This window comes from Cololabis saira, chromosome 5 (genome assembly GCF_033807715.1).
Source record: "Cololabis saira isolate AMF1-May2022 chromosome 5, fColSai1.1, whole genome shotgun sequence".
In the NCBI taxonomy this organism is placed as follows: Eukaryota; Metazoa; Chordata; class Actinopteri; order Beloniformes; family Belonidae; genus Cololabis; species Cololabis saira.
This window is the reverse complement of record NC_084591.1, coordinates 20,556,422-20,577,688: the sequence shown is the minus strand read 5'-3', so window position 1 is coordinate 20,577,688 and position 21,267 is coordinate 20,556,422. Positions and strand designations below refer to the sequence as shown.

General features: G+C 40.6%; 1 protein-coding gene across 5 annotated transcripts in view; it reads right to left on the bottom strand.

The window, feature by feature from the left end:
• Nucleotides 1-21,267, bottom strand: part of kiaa1549la (KIAA1549-like a) — a 132,140-nt gene that overhangs the window by 37,073 nt on the left and 73,800 nt on the right. For 4 of the 5 annotated variants that reach the window (XM_061721164.1, XM_061721167.1, XM_061721166.1 and 1 more), the window contains exons 9-13: nucleotides 20,368-20,528; nucleotides 16,914-17,085; nucleotides 13,486-13,646; nucleotides 10,017-10,052; nucleotides 3,141-3,334 (exon numbers count right to left, since the gene is read on the bottom strand). In XM_061721164.1, coding sequence (XP_061577148.1) covers nucleotides 3,141-3,334; nucleotides 10,017-10,052; nucleotides 13,486-13,646; nucleotides 16,914-17,085; nucleotides 20,368-20,528 — 724 coding nt within the window. The remainder of the gene's footprint in view (nucleotides 1-3,140; nucleotides 3,335-10,016; nucleotides 10,053-13,485; nucleotides 13,647-16,913; nucleotides 17,086-20,367; nucleotides 20,529-21,267) is intronic. The other variant, XM_061721169.1, reaches the window with a different exon arrangement.

Genomic DNA, 21,267 nt, shown 5'->3' with positions numbered 1-21,267 from the left:
AGTGGGTCTCAAGGCCAGTCAAGAAGAGCATCGGTTGTCAGAGCAACATGTGGCAACTGCTAAGAGGAAGAGAGAAGAAAGTGAAAAATAAAACAGAGAAAACAGTGGCCAGTGAGTGTAATCCTCTTCTGTTAGGTACAGCTGGTAAACCTACTGAAATGGTAAGCGTGTGTGCATATATTCTTTATGCTAATGACTAAGGAGAAGAAATGTGGTAAATAAAAAACACCCACCCAAAACTCAAAAAGGAAGCTGTTAGTGTGAGGTGCTCTTTTGACACCAAAACTGAAGATAGGTTTAAAGCTGTTTATGTGTCTTAGAGTAATGTACATGGGCTGCTGGTTGGCACCGTGGTTAAAACAAGCCGCCCATGTACTGAGGCTTCAGGCCTCCTGCAGCAGTTGCAGGTTCGAGTCCCGGCCTGCGGCCCTTTGCTGCATGTCATCCCCACTCTCTCTCTCCACCCCCTTCCTGTCTACACCTTGAATAAACGCCACTAGAGCCAGAGAGAAAAAAAAAAAAAATAATGTACATAATTTCTCAAAATACACAGTAATAAGCAAATAATAATAATAAAAAAAATGTGTTATATTGTCTAATGTTTATTATGTGTTTAAATTACATTAGCAAAGGCCAAGAAAAAAAGTTTCTTGCAAATTGTGTGAACACAAAAAAAAACGTATCGGTAAATGTTTGTATGAGCAAGTTAACTTACAAATATACCCGTGGGTCATACTGTTTCAGGTGTTTAAATGCTTTCTGTTTAGGGATCATGCAAACATTTAATTCTCCCCCACCTGTGGATAAAATCCATGGTTTTCCACACTGTGCAGATTTCAGTTGTATATCGTGACTCATGAGCCGTCTCTCCTCTGATGATGTCACCTTCTACTAAGCAGTTAGCTGTGTGATATTATGCATATAGCTCCTATTGATCCAGCAGACCTTTCATGAGGTTCAACTCATCCAAACAAATAACGTCCACATTCAGAATCCCCTGTTAAAACAGAACTGCATCCAAAAAGGAAAAAAAAAAAAAAACATCCTCCTCACATCTTTCTTTCCTCTCCACAATCTGTCTTTATCCTGCTGTTCATCATTGAAGAGATGTCGTCATGTCATTCCTGTTGATCTACAGAAAACTCTTTTGTCACATTTCTGTAACAGATGTTAGGCTGTTGACAACTTTATTGTTTCTCAAATCCTCCAAACTGAATCATTACTCAGGCATATTCGTTTTTCTTCCGATAACTAACACCGGTGTTCGACTCAGCACTTTCAACATGCACATCAAAGCCTTGCATGTTGTTACCTTCTCCATCCTTTAAGCAGAGGCATTCTCTTCTTTAGTCTGCAAACAGATTCTCGTTAACCCTGGAAATGTCTTCAGATCGCATCAATATGTCAGAGACAGAGACTGCTTACCCGTGGCTTCTCTCAGGATTAGCACAGAGCTACACAAACAAAAACTGATGTCCGGACTTCACTTCTCAGGGTTTTTTGAACTAGCTCGTTCACAGACTCAGGCAGCCACTAGAGACCTCTGCAGTCCCCGTTCACAAGGCTTCCAGATGGAAACAGCATGTGTGATTGGTTCATTATGACAGCACCGCACCTGTGTCCAATCTCAGCTTTTAGAGGAGATGCGACTGAAAGGGAGCTGCCAAAACATCATCATGAATAATTGACATTCTCACAGTGTGAATGAGCCATAATAAAGTTAGCAGCGCGGCAGAGGAAAAGGAAAAATCTACTGCATGCTGTACTTTTTCACTGACAGTTTTCTCACAAACTGATTCTTGCACTTTCATCACAGATAGATGGATAGAAAACCATCATGATGAATTCTGGTGTTTTTAATGATGTGAAATGGATGCAGGACATCAGTGCTGGTGCAAAGACATTGATGTCCCACCTTGTGGTGAAAACTCTCAAAACAAGTCACTACACACATTTTTCAATGTCAGAATTTTGTAGTAGCTTAACGGAAACATTCAACCCAATTAAAGCTGCAACTATTCTGTCATCATTGCTCATGTTGATCATAAAAGGTCAAATAAATGTCAGACAGTAGGTGGATTTCCCCAGCGTCCACGTCCGTTCGTGTACACAACCATCAGCACTGTCAACGTTGGGGTTCACTCCTACGCTGCCTGGACCCGTGACACCGGTGGCCTCCACTTGGGAGCAGAGTGTAAACTCAGTTTAGAAAATACGACCGTAAATTATATAACAAGAAAACTGCTGAACTAGCTTTAGCCACTTCCAAGGTACGGCAAACTCAGCAAGATGTAAAACAGGATAGAGATAAAGATAAGGAAGCTGGATAATCTGATTCAAATCTGTGACACCGCAGTAGCATTAAAACCCAAAGTGCTCAATGAATGACATTATTGCAGAACTAGGCGGTCCTGTAAAAAGTGACACGGTGGCGTTATGTCACAGGTTTTGGGTTGGTAGTCAGTTGAAGATGATAGTAGAGGTGAGTCGAGTTGACTTCAAGACTTAGAAATCTGAAAAAGTGAATGATTTCACGATTTCAACTTGATGTGAGCAAAAAAGGCACCATCTACCAAAAAGGAGGAGCGGAGTGGCCTAGTGGTTGGGGCTTCGGGCTCATGATCCGAAGGTCGTGGGTTCGAACCCTGGCACTGGCGTCACTTTGTGCATCCTTGGGAAAGATAATTTACTCTCAGCTTCCTCACTTCACCCAGGTGTATGAATGGGTACCTAGCTTTGCTAGGGGAAGTATCCAACTAGCGTCCTATCACCTATTACCATCTGTTCGTTCGCAGAAACCTGAGATAAACACCGGCTCTATGGACCACAAGGCTAGAGGGTTAGAGGGTTCAGAGGTCCAATGAAATTCACATTTACAGTATGCATGCTAAACTATTTGATACAAGATGGGGGATGTGTTTACGTACAGACTGAACATATCACATGTGTCCAAAGTATGCCACAACAAATACAGTTCTGTTGCCTTTTTGTAGTATTGGCGATGTAGACATAAACAACAAAACACACTGATGCATCATAGTTAACAAGGTCATTGTCTTGCCAATATTTACTAGTACAGTAGACAAATGTGAACACATTACAATCAAGATGTTAGAAGACAGATGTGAGAGTAAACTTACCCTCCCTTGTGTATGTCAGCAGACGGAGGCCTCTTGCTGCCAGTCCCGTCCTGGTGGACCTTCTTATCCAGCGACAGAGACAGCGGAGCGTCTCGCACCGGGAGCCCCAACGCCAGCGTCTCTTTGGTAACAGAGACGGCGTCGTCTCCAGTCCGGCCCATGTGCTTCTTGGCGTAGTCAAAGCCTTGGACAGGCTGCCAGGAAAAAGGATGGCATGGTTTACTAAAGCGGGTCAGCTGGGATTTTCAAGGTTAATGTTTGTTTGTTTGTTTGTTTTTTCACAAACTCGGCCCAGTTTTATCAAACATACTTCAGAGCTTTCCATCCTGACTGAGGAAGGTCTTTGTTTTGCTTTAACAGGGAAGTTTAAATGTTTGCTGATCTCCCAAAAGCGATTGGAGACATTGAAACAACTGGTAGACATCAAGCACATGCAAAGATCTTAAAACGGACACAGAAGAATGACATTTAACAGGACCATTTCATTAATATATATATTTCCAATATTTCACTATCTGATGAGAGAAAAGTCCATCTCATTTATCGCCCACAGAAATGAGCAATGAATGATAAAGCAGCCACATAATATGCACAACACCAGCATTATGCATGGTTTAACCAACAAAGGGTCGATGTTGGAGTGTTTTAATGGTATGGAAATAAAAGAATGACTAAATAATCAAAGCACAGGTCAGCCAAACACAGCGGAGCCACATTTCATCAAAGGTTCACGATTTCTTGGTTCTGCCAGAGCCCCGAAGAACATCACAAAGTCAGACAAATGTCGAAAAAAATATCCCTGACAGCTAGCGTGACACGGCCTCCTGAATATTAAAGAAAAACCTTCAGATAAATGTTGCTTCTAATTTAGATAAAAGTAATTGGATGGTGATTCCTCCGTGAACCAGTTTTTATCAGTCTCTCCGAAAAGCACCGGCTTGCAAAATGGAAATTTTTGGAAAATAAATAAATAATTAAGTTTTGCAGCACCTTTGAAGTCAGGGGGTTCTGGCATAAAGAGACAGAAACATTAAACAGGCGGCAGAAGAGGCATTCTGATAAAGCCTCCGAGGCCCGGACACTTTCTTTGTATTTCTAAAAGCCTTTCAGTTTAAGGAACGGAGAACAGCAGCGAAAGAAGGAGAGAAAGACCGGATTTAGGTTACACAACAAAGCAGACGAAACCCTGATTTTTTTTTTTTACCCCCCTCCTCTGTTCTATTTTGAGCAGCTCCAAAATAGGACACTTAATGTATTTGATGATGCATGCTTAACTCTGAGTGTATTCGAGGTTAGGCGGCGTGGGCATCCGGCTAACGGCACGGTTAATTATTAATTGTTCATACACACCACTGTGCCATCAGCTAACTTCAAAAACACGTGGCTGCAGCCGTGGATGAAACTCGTGGAAATGGATACAAGCACATGTCGATGCAAAGGCGCGTCACGCGTAGTGTTGTTTTAGGCAGCCTGTTTCTAGTCTTTGGGTCGAGCTATCATTTAGTTTTTATTCGTTTTTGTCATGTTCATTCTCCTTTTAATTGTGGCAAGTTTCAGTCGATTAAAAGTCTGAGCATTTTAGTCCTATTTTAGTCAGAATTGTCCAGGACCATTTTAGTCTCATTTTAGTCAAAGGTTGTATTTAGCCAAACCCATTTTACAATTCAAACAAGGTTATCTTATTATTATATTATTGTTACCTTATTGACTCAAGAATACATTCATTCCAGATACAGAAGACGCTCTAATTTGAGTTTACAACGTATTTATTTTCTCCCCATCTTTTTCTTTTTCAACGACACCTTGGGTTTTCTTTTCCACGATGGTCTCTTCTTCTTCTTCTCCAGCCCCAGAGAAGATCCCCGCGTTTCTCTATTTAACTTTGTTTTTAATTGACGTGAACCTAGAGCTCTGTGTTAACGGCATCAGCCTCTAACCTGCAGCTGCATCTTCTGGATCTGATTCCCCGCGGGCCGCGACTGAGATTGAGGACGGGACGTCACCCAGCAGCAGAACTAAACCAGAGGAAACTACTGAAAACATGGAGATTAAGGAACTTTGTTAGAACATTTCATCTCGTTTTGGTCAACGAAAATGAAGACACATTTAAGCAGAATTTTTATTTTGTAATCTACATTTTAGTCCCGTTTTTATTCATCTACGATGTTGCTTCATATATTTAATTATCGTTATTGTCACATGACCAGCATTTTTGTTGCGTCACGTCCCGTTTTCCTCAGGTGATAAAGGTTCGTTGACGACGATATTTAGTCATCATTTTTCGTTGACGAAAGCAACTTTAGTCCTACGTAGCCCGTCCCACCACATATGGTCGGAGAGCGTCGGTCTGCACGCATCTTTCACATGCTGAGGTGATCTCTGCTGACAGTTGTGGCTCTTCCGTGTGAACAATGTATGGAGAGTGCAAATATTAGTTGTCAGTTGCCTCGTGGTGTTGTCAGGTTGGAGGGGGCGGTTGAAATGTGTGTGCTTTTTGAGAGGGGAAACAAGGGAAGCATGTGAAGGAGGAGAGGAGCTCTTCTAAATATATCCAGATACATGCAGGTATAAATCGGTAATGGCCGCCATGAGGACTGCACAGGCCGAGGCGTGTCACCATAACTGCCCTCGGTCGTTATCTCTCCAACCTTTTGTATCCTTCTTTTTTAATTGTCTGCTCCCTTCAAAGTTCTCACCCCCCCCCCCACCTCGCCCTCTCTTCTCCCTCTCTCCTCCCTCTCGCCCCGCGCCAGCTGACAGTGAGTTGATTTAACAAATGGCAGTCTTTCATCTTTTCTGAACAGTCCCGTTTAATGAAGATTCTGGCTGCAGACAGAGTTTGTGGTACAGCCTGAGCTTCGGATCAGTGTGTCAGAGATAAATCGCGGTTTTCTTTTTTCACATCCATTTAGAAAAACTGACAGAGGGCATAAGCGAGGGAAGAGAGAGGACGACGGCAATACCGGGTCTCACCAGTTCTTTTTCCTTGGATAAATGTGTGTGGGGTAACGGTGAGCATGACCCCACTGCACCACCAAATTATCTATTACTTTCCTCGTCAAACAGAAGTTTTTCCTGACGTCTAATTTTAGCTCACAGCAACAGCCAACAGCAGCTTGATGAGGTACAGCAGATGGACGAGATGTGCTCTATTCCCCCTGCAGCCATATTAATTTAAATTCAGCTCTAGCAGGGCGGATGGCAGAAGCGATCCACAGCATTGCATGTGAATAGAAGAGATTAGGTACATTTAGAAAAAAAAAATAGAAAATAAAGAGCAGGGTGCACATCTGCACCGAGCTGTGCCGGTTAGATAAACTCCTCCTGGGGCGTGCCGGAGAATGATGCAGCAAAATGCAAAATACCTTCAGCCCTTTAAGTGGCAGATGCTGCATTGTACTTGCATTGAACACCTTACAAATGAAAAATGGATTTCTTGTACTTTTGCTGATCCCGGCTTTATTGTACTCTACATGAAAGCCGGCTATCGGAGGCTTTCAGGCCTATACAATGTGACGCAGAGGGAGGAGAAGCCATTTCTCAAGGATCCGACTGTGCAGCAGAGTAATGAAGTGAACCGACAGTGCAGAGTCACTCTTGAGCGCTTATTTACCCATGCAGACCTCATATAAGCCACAGTATTGATCAGCAGCTTTAGCTTGTCCTGCATGGTAACTGATAATTAAACAGGGACGTGAGCATGTTGCACACACATGCTCCAGCACTCTCAGTAGATCAGCTTGATGGGATTTATTGAGGATATTCAGATGGCTTTAAAAGAATGCAAATTCACCACTTCTGCTCACCTACACAGTGTCAGTGTACATTTCGTTTGAGTCCACTTGTCCCCTCAAATAAGGCCCATCACAGTTGATGGGAGTGATGATTTATTTAATTTCGATATAAGAGTGTCCCATTCAAATGGCACAATAATCTCTTGCACCAGACGGTTTTCCTCCACAAACCATCTGGACAGTTCTTCATGAAAATCACTGGTAACAGGAAAGGCATCTTTAAAAAACCAAGTGATGACTGGATAGTGGTGGGCGGATTCTTACAAATCCTTCAAGGGGTCACTGAACTGTTTTGTAAGAATATAATTCAGAAACTGTTATGCTATGACCTCAACAGACACCAGATATCAAACTTACTTAACGCCAGTGGGTTATTTGTGTAGCTCCAATCACAACAAAAGTCATTTCAGGACACTTGGGCCTTTGTTATACTCAATTTTCACCAATGACTTGCCTTTGTATATACAAAATGTCAACACAGTTATGTATGCAGATGACACTACCCTGTATTACGCTGCTTTGTCTGAGCAAGCAGTAACTTGTTCCCTAAATAATGCACTAAAACAGGTGAATGAGTGAAGTGAGGTGAATGCAATAAGCTAGTTTTAAATACCTCCAAGACAAAGTCCATTGTGTTTGGAACTCGACATATGTTGGCAAAAAACCCTCAATTAAAATTGGATATAAACACCATAGATATTGAACAAGTCAACACATTAAAACTGCTGGGTGTAACCATTGATAGCTCACTATCATGGTCAAATCATATAAATAACATTGTCACTAAAATGGGAAAAGGAATTGGCATGACTAGAAAGTGTGCTACCTTCATCACTCCTTCAATAATGAAATCAGTTCTGCATTCTCTAGTTCTGTCTCATCTGGAATCCTGTCCTGTAATTTGGTCTTCAGCTTCAAAATCTGATCTGAAGAAGTTACAGGTTGCTCAGAATAAGGCGGCTCGGCTTGCTCTTGGTAGCTCATTTAGAACCAACATAACCTACATGCACGCACAGTTGATGTGGCTGACTGTTGAGCAGAAAATATCATTACATCTTCTAACGTTATTGCGATGCATTATTAGCACCAAATTTCCATTGAGCTTGGCTCGTCGGTTACAAATTACATCAGAGCACGGTTACAGCACTAGAGGCGCTGCCTCTGGTAATATATCGCTCCCAGCTCCAAAAACAAATTCTCGCAAGCTTACTGTCATATACAGATCAATAGTTGTCTGGAATTCTCTGCCTAAACATATCAAACAAACTGTAAATAACAAAATCACTTTCAAAAAACTTACCAAGAAATATCTCACCAAATAAGAGAAGTATGTCCTCACATGTGGCTATGCCTGTCTGTTTATGTTGGTTTATTTGTTTGTACTCTGTGGATTATACTGTTCGTCCATTGAGCATGTTCTGTGTCTGGTATAGTCTGTTATACAATCAGGCGGTCTGATTGTCTTTGTTCTCTCTTGATTATTTTTAATTTGGCTCTATTTACTTTACTGTTTATCAGTATTACTCTTAAATTTATGTTTTTATCATTTTAGGTCCATGCAGCCTGCTTAATTGTTTTTTTTAAATGTTTTTGTTGTCGTTTTTTTATTGTATGACTGCACTGTTCTGTATTTTTATGTTCAGGACCCCAGGAAGACTAGAGGCACATTTGCGTGCTTCTAATGGGGATCCTTAAATAAACTAAACTAAACTAAACTTTCTGGAGAAAGTAAACAAGTTCAGTCCAATGATATTCCTATATCATTAGATATTTTGTGTCATTTGCTCACACATGTCCCTGCCTGGGTTCGGGAGAAGGTAAATACCACCGTCGTTGGGAACAACTGCTGCAGCCTCCCGGCAGCACTCATGCAGACTCATATTTCTGGATTCTTAATATTTAATGCTCTCTCTTGTGAAACGCAAAATAAGTAGCATTAAACGTTCACAAACAGTTGTGAGAGCAAACAAACCTCAAGCTCCAAAATGTAAATGTTTAAATGACTGTATCACTTTAAGGAGAGGACACACAAATAGCATGTATATATATATTTATTTTTTTCTCTGGGATGTTTGCACCCTGCTGTGCTCTGGAGTTACTCCATCTCCAACACCCACCAAGAATGTCCCGCCTACCCATCCTTGCCTTGGCTCACTTTGCATCTCAGGGGATGAAGATGAGAAATACTCCACTAAAATAAACCACAAATGCAATAGCTGACATCCTCCACCACAGATACCCGAACCCTCTCATGACTGCGGGATGCTGCTTTGTCATTTATAGCATTTTAGCCTTTTTATCCGTCCACCATTGCTGCTCTTCTTTGAAATATATATATACATATAAGGCAATGTAATGAAGCAGTGAAGCTCATATGAAAACAGCATGATTCGAGGTCTGTGCAGGGCTCCTGCTGAGCCACTCTGGGTCAGGAGCAGCTTCCTCTAAAAGGATGAAACAGCTGGCTGGAAAGAGAAACACAGCTAGCAGGGAGGTCATCTAGGTTGATGACACAAGCCTGGATGCTACAAAATAAAAATAGATTAGATTGGCACGCAGGTGGCGAGTGTCCTTTATATAATTTATATGTATAGCTTTTATCCGTCCAACTGAGTCGAGCTCATGTGCGAACCAGCTTTTCCTTGTTAATTCAGTGCATCGACTAGCAATTCAATCTCAAGGAACCCACTTGTGAATCTTAAAACCCTGTTATACTTTTTTTTTTGGCATGTTCTCATTGCCCCCCCCCCTCCCTGCTCCTGCTATTGATCTTCCAGCCAATGAGGATGATGGAGTAAGTCATGTCCACAACACCGAGCCTCATGCAAGAATTTACCCAGCAACAAGGACAGGCAGCACACAGAGCAAAAGGCAGCGACAAGAGGGAGATGCACTGGCTGATCAAAGCTGTCAGAGAGCAAACCAGTAACTCCATTCATTCATTCATTCATTCATTCATTCATTCATTCATTCATTCATTCATTCATTCATTCATTCATTCATTCATTCATTCATTCATTCATTCATTCATTCATAGTCTCAGACAGTCTGTAATCCATCTGACGGCTGTTTTAATGAATACCTGATGGTGGTAACTGCCCTCCCTTCGATATGAGGTCTAAACAGGGGAAGAGCCAAAGGGAAAAGGTCAGGATGGGATTAACATACAACAGAATAGGAGAGAATAAAATAGGACCTGAAAGGCAAGCAGACTCAGATTTTCCAGTTTGGCCATGATCACTGTGCTCACCAAATCAACTGTTGCATTAACAACTCAACCCTTCGCGTCTCCCCTCTGAAGCCAGCTTTTAGAACTTCCATAAGATGCTCGTATGTCTCCCAACATATCAGGTGTAGAAACATTACTGGCTGGGCGAGTTGTCCTTTTTAACTGAAACGCAGTTCACACAGTCCTTATGATCTACGTATAATATACAAAGGAATTAATTTTGGGTTATTATAAGGTGAGGTTTCGATGTTAATTTGCTTGCACTTTGAGGAAGTCATAAAATGATAAGCTAGTAAATGCTACAAGGAGATGTTAAAGGGGACCTATTATGAAAAACAAGTTTTTTCTTGCTTTAACATATATAAAGTGGTCTCCCATCAGCCTGCCAACTCAGAGAAGGAGGAAAGCAACCAGATTCTGCAGTGTCTGTTCAGCCCGGATGATCCTTCCAGTGTGATGTGGCTTCTACGAGCCATTCAGATTCTGCTCCCTTTCGTTACGTAACCAAAATGCGATTGCGATAGGTTGGCCTCCGATGCGTGAAACCACGCCCAAAACTAACTCCGCCGGCCAGAGCTTCCGCCATTTTTTCGTAGAGGTGTATCGCGTCATTCAGGCAGCCAATCAGCACAGAGCCTCATTATCATAGCCCCGCCCACTCAGAATCCTGCATAGATAATGAGGTTAGAGACTGGGATGATAGAGACATGGTTTAGAGGCTGAATTTCTAATTTATTGAGCAAAAACAATCAAAAGCTTGTTTTTAAGACATCCAAGGCCTGTTTAAAATAGAAAATGGTCTGAATACTGGTAACTGCAGTTTCCATTTGAAAAGAACATGAACTTTGCAATCAGTGCATGAGAGTGAGAAGTTGTAATCATTATTAGCACATTGGGTATATACAATAGAGCTTCCAAACATCTCAGAGATGAGAACAAAGTTTAGCCAGTTTTAGCCTCATTCACCAGCTGATATCACTGTCGAAGCAAAGGGCCATCTTACCCATCGCTTTTTATGCTACACATTAATATTATAATATATCCACTTGTTAACTTGACTGTTTAGCTCGTTATAGGGATCACTCTCCCTTTCAAACATGTTTGAACAAACAGGAACATACAAGCCTCTTTAAGCAACACAGCGTTCTTAAGAATAGATTTGTAATGCCAATGTTAGACCTGGACACTGAAGCTGAGGTAGAGAAGACAGGAAAGGATGCTTTCTTACCTTGTTTTTGCAGCAAAGGTTTTGAAATATATTACTTTCAGGAACTGAGATGATTATTTTGGGGGTAAACACCTTGTGCTACACATTTGTGCCAGATAGTTGTGATATTGCATATTTTAACCAGCCACCTCATCCCTCCATTCCGAAGGGAAACACAAAGGTAATATCCAGAACTAATGAAATACATGTCTAAAGGTAACCAACAAGGTAAAAAATGAAGGCTTTTTTTTATTCTGTTGTAACCAAACAAGTCGTTTGTACCAAAAGGTCAGCTTATTTGTATGTATGTATGTATGTATGTATGTATGTATGTATGTATGTATGTATGTATACATACATACATATACACACACACACACACACACACACACACACACACACACACACACACACACACACACACACACACACACACACACACACACACACACACACACACACACACACACACACACACACACACACACACACACACACCTAGATACATATCATTGTAACTGATGTCGTCTTTTGTCGCTGTATATATTTGTGTGTGTGTGTGTGTCACATTAAATCAGATGTGTATTTGTGTATTTGTTGTGTACAACTTCAGGCTTCTGGGTTTAAGAAAATAAGTTACTTTAAAGAATTCTATCAAAGGTTTAATAGAAATGTGTTTCAAATATAGTGCCACTGTCTTGGAAGAAAAGCTGAATGGTTTTTTAAACCTCTTTCAGCTTTAAATAATCATACTTCAATATATCCACTATTAACATTCCAGACTGGTATCTTTTTATACCATTATTACTTAAGCTGTTAGTACTTCTTTATAACCCACCCAACTTTAATTCTAGCCCTGTATGACTTTGTTGCAGTGATGTTATATTGTTCCAGATTTCAGCAACTACTTTGGTGAGTACAGCGTTATTATGATCAATATAATTGCCAAAACTATCACAATAAGACACAAACTGTAATAAAACATCACCTTCTTTAAGGTTTATGTTTGTTGTGTTCTGTGATCCAGATATGTGGAAGTTGGATACAATATTTTGACATTTAGTCAGATAAATGTATGTTGTGTTGTGAAACGTGAGCACAGCCTTATTTACATCTCACTGCCTCACTTGGACACAGATCTGAAAAGCAGTATTAACAGTAAAGTAAATTTTCTCCCCAAGCTTAATAATACTTGTCAGGGGCTCCGGAAACATGACAGCGAAGGATTTTTTTTCTTTTTTTTGAATGGTTGGGCAAAGCTTTTAATTCTTCTTTGATCTTACTGGGGAACTGTCTCCGTGCCGGTTCATTCATGGCAGTAAAGACAGTTTGATATGACTGAGAACTCAACCTCAATAAGAGATGTTATTTTGTGAAACTGCGGGTAATCGGGGTATAACCTAAATCCACTTTTGAATTATTGCATTTAAGCAAAACCAAGAGCATCCTCAGATCAAATTAGCCTGGCAAGCTTATTGGTTGTTTACCACTTCACTGGCTGCAGTGACACAAGCAGCTGCTGTTCTGGCGTCATGTACTGCACTGCGTCCAGGACAACCATCTGACCTGATCAAACCATCTGGTCGCTATCAATTACAAAACATGCTCATTTGAAGTGATTGATTTTTAGTTAACCTCAAATAAGCTGATATTGAGTGAACACTGTTATTGTGAAAGAGCCAATATCACCCTAAGGTTCTCTTCCAGTACAGCAAACTCTGCGCATTTCTTTTCGGTCGATTGGTCTTTGCAGCATGCAAGATTAGCAATGGCCACAGGCTATTGAGTAGTGCGAAAACAAATAACCGAGGCTGACAGAGATGGATTTCATTTTTCTGACCTAAAGGAACAGCTTGGCACAAGCGGTTGTCTGTCTGGCGTGTGACTCGCAGCAAGGTTATGTAATGTTGAGGAAAATCTTACAGAAGATTAATTCTCATCTTAAAGCAGTGACATTTAAACATTCTGGGTGACCGACAACAGCTCATTTAGCTTATTTACACTGGAAGCGGAAAAAGTAGACAAAAGAAGGAAGGACAAAGGCAAAAGTAGAAAATGGAAAAGGACAAATAGGACAAAAAGTAAAAGAAAGTTAAATTAATTAAGTATGCTTACCTTGGAACGGGTTTTAAAGGTTCTGAAGGCGCCAGTCTTGAAGATGACCCTGTTCTTCTTACACAGGATGAAGGCCACCATCCCAATCACCACCATCAGCAGGAAGAGAGGCGTCAGAACAGCCATGATCCACAAGTTGCTGGGGGGCGTCTTCACCACAGCTACAAACACACAAGTATTTAAAATAACCAGTTAATATTTAAATAATATTTATTTATTTATTTAGAAATGGTGTACCACAAGGCTCTGTTTCGGTTCTCTTCTAGTTCTTATTTATACTGATGAACTTCACATTCCTTTCGATCTCGACTCAATATTCAATTGCATTCTGACAACGCAGTGGTTTATATATTTGATTATTTGAAAATTAAGCCCCTAGTTCCTCCATGTGTACATGCAGCACTAGCTCAAAATTTGTTTTATAACTGTAATTGTAAATTGTACATTTCCCTTTTCTTTCAAGTAAATACAAAATATACACCTTTATCAAACTACCTTAATAGGGTTGTTTGGCTGATTTTGCTTATTTTTTTCATCTTTGAACAAGCTGTTCTTCTCTAGTCACTGCTTTGCTTGTTGATGTTTCCTGTTTAACTCATAGTCCTAAGTGGTACAGGTCTTTTCATCTGACACTTTGAGTGTATTTCATAAAATAACCTACTATGTTGATAAAAGCTATAGACATGGTGAAATAATACTTGAGAAACTAGATTGCTTTCAAACACTTTAATAAAAGATGACCAGAGTTTTAACTTTTAAAGGTTCCCAGTAACTTATATGTGAGCTTCTGTCTTACACAACTGTTTGCCAGTAGGACATGTTTTCATTAGGAAGATTATTGCAGTGTGTTTCCTCTGAGCACATAAAAACAACCTAAATTAGTTTTACAAGAATTCTGTGTTCCGTTCCCAGCTTAAACACAGTTAGGAGGAGCTGTGAAGGCCACTGATGGCTGTTAGTATCTCTCCAGTTTGCTAATGATACATTCTGAGAAAATCTGACACAGAAAAGGTAAGCAAGAACATTTTGTCCTATTAAGCCGCTACAGAACAAATATCATGCTGCACAGCTCACAATCCACCAGAAGATGTGGTAAGTGAGCATACATTACAGAAATACATTCTCTGATGTCGATTTTCTTTTTGTCTATTCTAAGACTGTATTTGGTACATATTATGGAAATGTATGGAAATTTATGAAGAGCCAAAATGTTACAGAATGTCATATGAGTCAAAAGCTGGTTCAATAGAAAAAATGTTAAAGAGCAGTTAAACCAAAATGTTCTTAGCTGTGTATTGTCTCCACAATGGTTCCTGTGAGTCCATTCTGCACCCATGATATCTGTATAGGACGCATTGATTATTGAGAGAAAATCTCTGTAAACAAGCAGAGGATATAATGAGTTCTTCTTTTTTTATATTAATTATTTTTAGAATAAACCCAGAGAGCACCGTGAACTATTAGAGCATTTTCAATCCAGACAAGTAATTAATGGTGGCTTTTCCATTAAGCCTTGCTGCAGGCTGCATGCAAAACAGTGGGTTGCAGCCTTCACAAACACCCGTGAAAAAAGTTCATACTTGAAATATATGTGTTTATGGAGCATTTGAACTCCAATTACCTTTTTTTTCTTTTTTCATTTACTCATGAACAGAACTATGCATAATAATGATAAGGCCTGAATGTATTATGTATAAGAGGAATAATTTTATGTTTTGGGAAACTTGTTTGATTTCCCAGAGCAAGGCTGAGACACCACATACATATTAAAAATGAATGTACAAAAGTTGCATGTTTCGAATAAGGAGAGTGTGTAGCTTGAATTTATGAGAAACAGCTCACCTGGCTCTCAGAGCAACCGATAAAATCCCCCTAATTGCTTCTCAAAAGTAAAACAGGTAGGGTCTGGTGTAAAAGTGATGTTTTTCTACGGTGGGTTGTACCGTGGGTGATGTGTCAAACAGTTTATGGACCTCAGCAGGAAAACCATGTGCATCAAAAAGTCCCCAAAAATGTATTTTTTTCTTTGATAACACAAATGATAGTAAGTTCTGACGGTGGTCAGAACTGTTGCCTCACAGCAAGAAGGTTCCTGGTGGAGTATTCCAGTTTCTTCCCGCAAAACACATGTATTTCAGGTTAATCGGTTAATCTAATTTGTTGGTCTAAATTCAATGGCCACTCCTCAATAATTAGCATCAATCCACACTGAAGCCAGCGTAGAAGGAGGCCTTGATTAGTATGTAAAGTGGCATTCCTCAACCTGAGTGTGGAAAGCGGTGATTGATGCCACTAATGCCGTGTTTTCTGGCCAATAAAACTTTCAAGAGGTGAAGGGAAAATGATTTGATATGAAGATGAATGAAGAAACACACAAACAAATTGCTTAATGTAACCAGAGAGGGGGGGCTGCTGCTGATAGCTGTTTTGCCTCCACAGATAAAGACAGAATCCTGCCTCCACAGGAGACAAAAGAAAGCTTAAACTTGTTATGTTGCGTGTCATATCACTAAGTATTCTAGCAGCCAGGGCATGAACTGCTTTTAACACATATTTTAAGAAGAATGATCTGAAGCTTTAATAAGCAAACTGCTCATCAGCAAAGACAAATGTGTTGTCTTTCTAATTAAACACCATATTACGCATTAATGTTGCAAAGTCTGATTATGACAGGAAACATTTATATGCACTCTTCATTTACACGAGCTCTACGCCTGGTTCAGAACTACTAACATTTTGATGCGCCTTGAAACATGCAAACGTTTTCCTCTAAGCCACTGTGAACTACGTTTTTGGAGAGTTACCTCCACATCTGCACTCAATACGCTGGCACTTGAGTAAAATTAAATTAAATTAAATTAAATACATTTTTTCCCTTAGTAATCCCACAATGGGGAAATGTTATTCTCTGCATTTAACCCATTTCTAGTCAAACTAGGAGCAGTGGTTGGCCATGCATGGCACAGCGCCCGGGTAGCAGTAAGGGTTAAGGGCCTTGCTCAGGGGCCCAAAGTGGTTCACATCGGTTGCAATCCAGGGGCTTGAACCTGGGTCCTCCAGAGTCCAGATTACACAAAATTCATCACATTAGGGTGTTAATGTAACACTCTCTGTAAACAACACAAGGGGGCGCGGTTAACTGACAAGTGTGGATCTATATATTAATCCGTTCGGGTTTTATTTCACTGGAATAAAATAGCATTCAATGGGGTGTAACCCAACTGCCTTTCTTTATTAAATCTCTTCCTTCAATCATGTTCAACTTTCTTTTTTTTCTCATGGATGCCTTCCAACATTCGGGCTTATTAAAGTTTCACCACGTGCTTCACATGCATGTCTCATGTGCGTGACTAGATTGACCTTTCACATGCATGATGCATGATCATGTACTTTAATATCAGACTTGCAAAGTATGACAGCACGCTTACGTTCAGCCTGCACTTGCACGAAGTATCCCAGCGTCAGAGCCATGGTCTGCGAGTCCAGGCTGCTGAGGGTCTTGGCAGCCGTGGTCCCACTGATGGGCGCTCCGTTCAGCTGGGCGTAGTAGGTCATCTCTGCCGGGTTTTTGGGACCCGGAAGCCGACGCATGCTCACCATCTGGGGGATTCATACACAGTAAAAGGAAGACGTCAAATCTATGACTAGAGTTAATAGTACTGTGTGTCTCCATACGAACGTGCAGCTTTATCTGAGCCTCAATCAAAACTCAGAATCTCGCTTGCTTTGATCAAGTCGAGAATCTTTCTGCAAGATAACTGCACGTGAAAAAGCCACTTGAGAATAACTGATCACCTGAAATCTTCATTTGCTTCCATCGTGCATCAGTTTCTTACTTTCAAAAACACATCATACAGTTTAATCAAGACTTGTAATTTGATTATATCATTTAAAAAAAGCATGCGTGTTAGGAAATGGCTGGTTTTCTCTGCTGACTGCAGCCCCATCCCCCGCCTCTGTAGATCTCTGTAAGCATCTCCCTCCTCCACTTCACAACAGTAAAATTGTTCATCTGTGAAGGCCATAAAACCTCCAGGATGTGTAAGGCGCGAGGCACAGGAGTCAAACATTGTCTTAATTTGCACAATATGGAAGACTGAGCAGGGATGTAACGTACACAGAAAATAACCTACACACTCCGTACTCCTGAGCTCAGGAAGGCTCTCGTTCAACTAAACCTGCCTTTATCTTTGCCCATCACTGCCACCTCAGCGCAATCCTAAAAGTGTTTTACAGCAGTAAACATAAATCACAATCCTATTATTTCACAAGCAATTTTTCACCTCCCAGGGAGGTAGTTTTAAAAACCAACCATGACAGTGTTCTTGCAGTGTACTCCAGGCATGCAATACCCCGGCATGCTTTATTTTACTAGCACACACTTGGGGGTGTTGACAATAGACTCATAGGTTGACGATTTAACTCCAGAGTGAAACGTCATTTCTGTTAAAGATGATCAAAATATTGAGGGTTCTCACCTGAGTTCAGTCAGAACAGTAATTTATCTTTTTCCCATCTTCATCATCTATTGCTTTCACTTTACCCGATTTTCACATGGGAGAAAATGTGATTTTTCTCTCATCAAAGATTGGCACACAGCTTGAGAATGAAGTGACTCCCAGCCATTAATCAGTCCACTTGTTTTCTTAATGTTGGTTCCTTTTGAAGAACTCACTGAAAGGATTTCATCACCAAGAAAGTGCTGTTTGTTGTCATGATGTCATTCTCGCTGGAGTGAACCGATGCGAAGGTCTGCAGAAAATCTGCGTCCCGACAACATTCACTATGTCAGTGAAGCGGAGAAATTACATCTCGTAACCACACACTCAGAAGATTTTAGTGTAACATAAAGTGATGTGATATTAATGTCACATTATTGATGTGGTGGCCTTAAAGATGGTTGAAATAATTTAATAATGTGTAAAATAGTGTAGCTGTGATTTGAACAAATCACAATCGGGAGCACATTAGCGTGATCAATGCAAAAAATATTATAGAGGCAGCAGTCGATATCTGAAGCAGACGCTCATTGTTCTTGTAAACTTTTTAAACTGTATGAATCTCCTCGAACTCTGCGACCCTCTGATGGTCTAAAACTTTTGCTCACATAATCATCACAAATGAGTAGAACTAGGTGAGACTGAGGTGTCGGCAGCAGTCAAACGGTGTAGCGTCAAATTCTGTAACCCACACGAAACCAGTTATCTGTTTTTCAATTCCAAGAGATTTAAAAATGTTGTTCTAATGACCTGGTAGACGAGTAAAAGGATGAATGTAACATCCACCAAAATTAATGCTTTCAAGTGATTCAAATGTTTAAAGGTTAACAACATGACTGTGCAGCTTTGATTGAGCATTTTGTATTGTGTTAATATTTCCAGCTTTAAGAATAGTAAATGCAAAAACCCTCGATACATACTGGTAGGTAGGGCTGGGCGATATATCGAGATTTTAATATATATCGATATATTTTCAAACGCGATATGGTACGAGACAATATCGTTTATATCGATTTAAAAAAAAATAAATAAATATTTTGATATAGCTTATTTTGTGACAAATTGACTTGAATGTTTTATTTGAGATTTGCACAAATGTTTTGTTATTTGCACAACTGTCAACCTCAGTGGAAAAGTCTGCCTGTTACTGTCTACACTGTATTAATTGTACAGTGTATTTTAATTTAATTGTTATGCAGGAAAGGGATATTTGTTTTATTTTATTCAAGAAGCATTTTATTCTATATATGCAGGCAGTTTATTTTTATTTCATTTGTTTTATACATTTTGATATTGTGCAGACCTCTGTTAATAAATGTACCTGTGTGACATTTGGCACGAGGCTTTGTATTAAAACTGATTGTTTTTTTTAAGGGTTTGCCTCAGAAAAAAATGAAGCTAACAGAGATGCTATGCTATAATGCTTTGGGGGAAACGCTATAGAAAAGCTGTTTTTCACTGTTTTCAGTGCAAAGTTCTGACCCCTTCTCTCTTCCCATCATTGGAGAGTTGGCAACGAGTTAACAGGTAAAACACACTCCAATGAGGAGCGACGTTTTTTTGAAAGCATTACACCACATAGCATCTCCAGGATTTTCTTTTTTCCTGTTGTTGTATATTAGCACGATTTGTCTTTCATTCAGGGCATTTTGTCTTTCAGTTTCAATCAGCTGAGTTAATCCATTATTGATGTGATGGGTTGACACTTTACTGCGGTGCAGATTTTAACAATTCAACAGTAGCTGGCTGAAATAAAGACGGCGCCTGCTATCAGTGGTACCTACTTAATGTCTGAGTTATTTCCTAAGATGTTTTTTTACTCTTTAAAGTGACCATCTATCTGAGCTGATTGACTTTATTCCTTCTTGTGAAGCGCATCACATTTAAAAGAAGAGGACTATGCAAATAATATTTGATTATGATGACGTCAAATCCTTCGCCAGAGCAGTTGCTGCCACAGCCTCAGTCTTGTACACGGATTACTTGTACGTAATATCACTGGCAGTATGAACTGTACTGAAAACTGATCCAACTGATTCAAACTGTACAGAGCAAATTGTTCTTTCTCATTTGGTAACGCAGCAAGTGAAAAAAAGCATATATTTCCAGTACTGGTTAGTGGATCAGAGGTGTAATTATACAATCAGCCGTGTTACTTGTGATGAAGAGACAAGGGACAGTTTCTGACTGCTGAAAAAGCTAACCTGGAATCTATAATTATCACTCAACCAAAGTAAACAGTGGCAGACTATAGATCCCTTCTTGTAAAGCACATGCCTTTGTAAATAAAAGTGCTATAACATCACTTTGGTTTAAAGTGACATAACACGATCGTATCCCCTTCCATCATCTCAATGACATACAAATATTGGTTTCTCCTGACCTGTACGGTGTAGCTGCCCACAGTGGTGGCCCGCCGGGATCTGGCCGCCCGAGAGCCCTGCCTGCCAGCCACCTGGAAGAGCTCAGCCAACCGCTGTTCCATAAGACTGGCAAAGCTCTGGTAGTTGGCCTCCAGAGAGGAGCTGTCAACATCCTGGATCACTGTGAAAGGAGACGAGAAAAGACAGAGATTTAGGCTGGAAAAGGAGGTGTTCGGGAAGACAAGGAGGGAGGAAAGAGAACACATGACTCACATTTTGAAGAGAAGGAATATATAAAGACAAAGGAGGGGCAAAATATCAAAAAGGGATCAATGGAGGCGAGTATTGATATTGAAGAGAAGAGGAGAGGAGAGGATGTGAGAGAAACCAGAGATGTTTGATGAGAGGGACATTACAGAGGGCTGGACGATCGTCCCTTGTATTTAAAAGCTTCTCATCCTGAAACATCTGTTGATGCTACAGTGACTTGCAAATCACACAACCTGTCTCCCACACACACAGAAACATGTCTGCACACAAGCACACATGCATGGCCGTCCACTCAATCTAGCTACTGTGTGCTTATCAAATTAGAGGAGCAGTGGACAGGCCTCTTTCTATCTCACACACACACGCACGCACGCACACGCCATCATTCACACCCAGCCATGATGTTATGTGAAGTGATCTCTCCCTGTGCCCCAGTCAGGAAGCTGTGAATTATACATCAATAGGTTTTCCCGGGAACAGAGCAGCTGAGGAGGCTGAGGACAGGCGGTGCGAGCAGGGGATGGAGCGGGTGGAGGTAAAGGTAGCACTAGCTGGGGCAGGAAAGGAGGAATGGAGGGAGCGAAGGAGGACAGGGGGGAAGGAAAATGCAGAGCCCTTTCTGTCCTGCTGAATTGCAAAACAGCATGCAG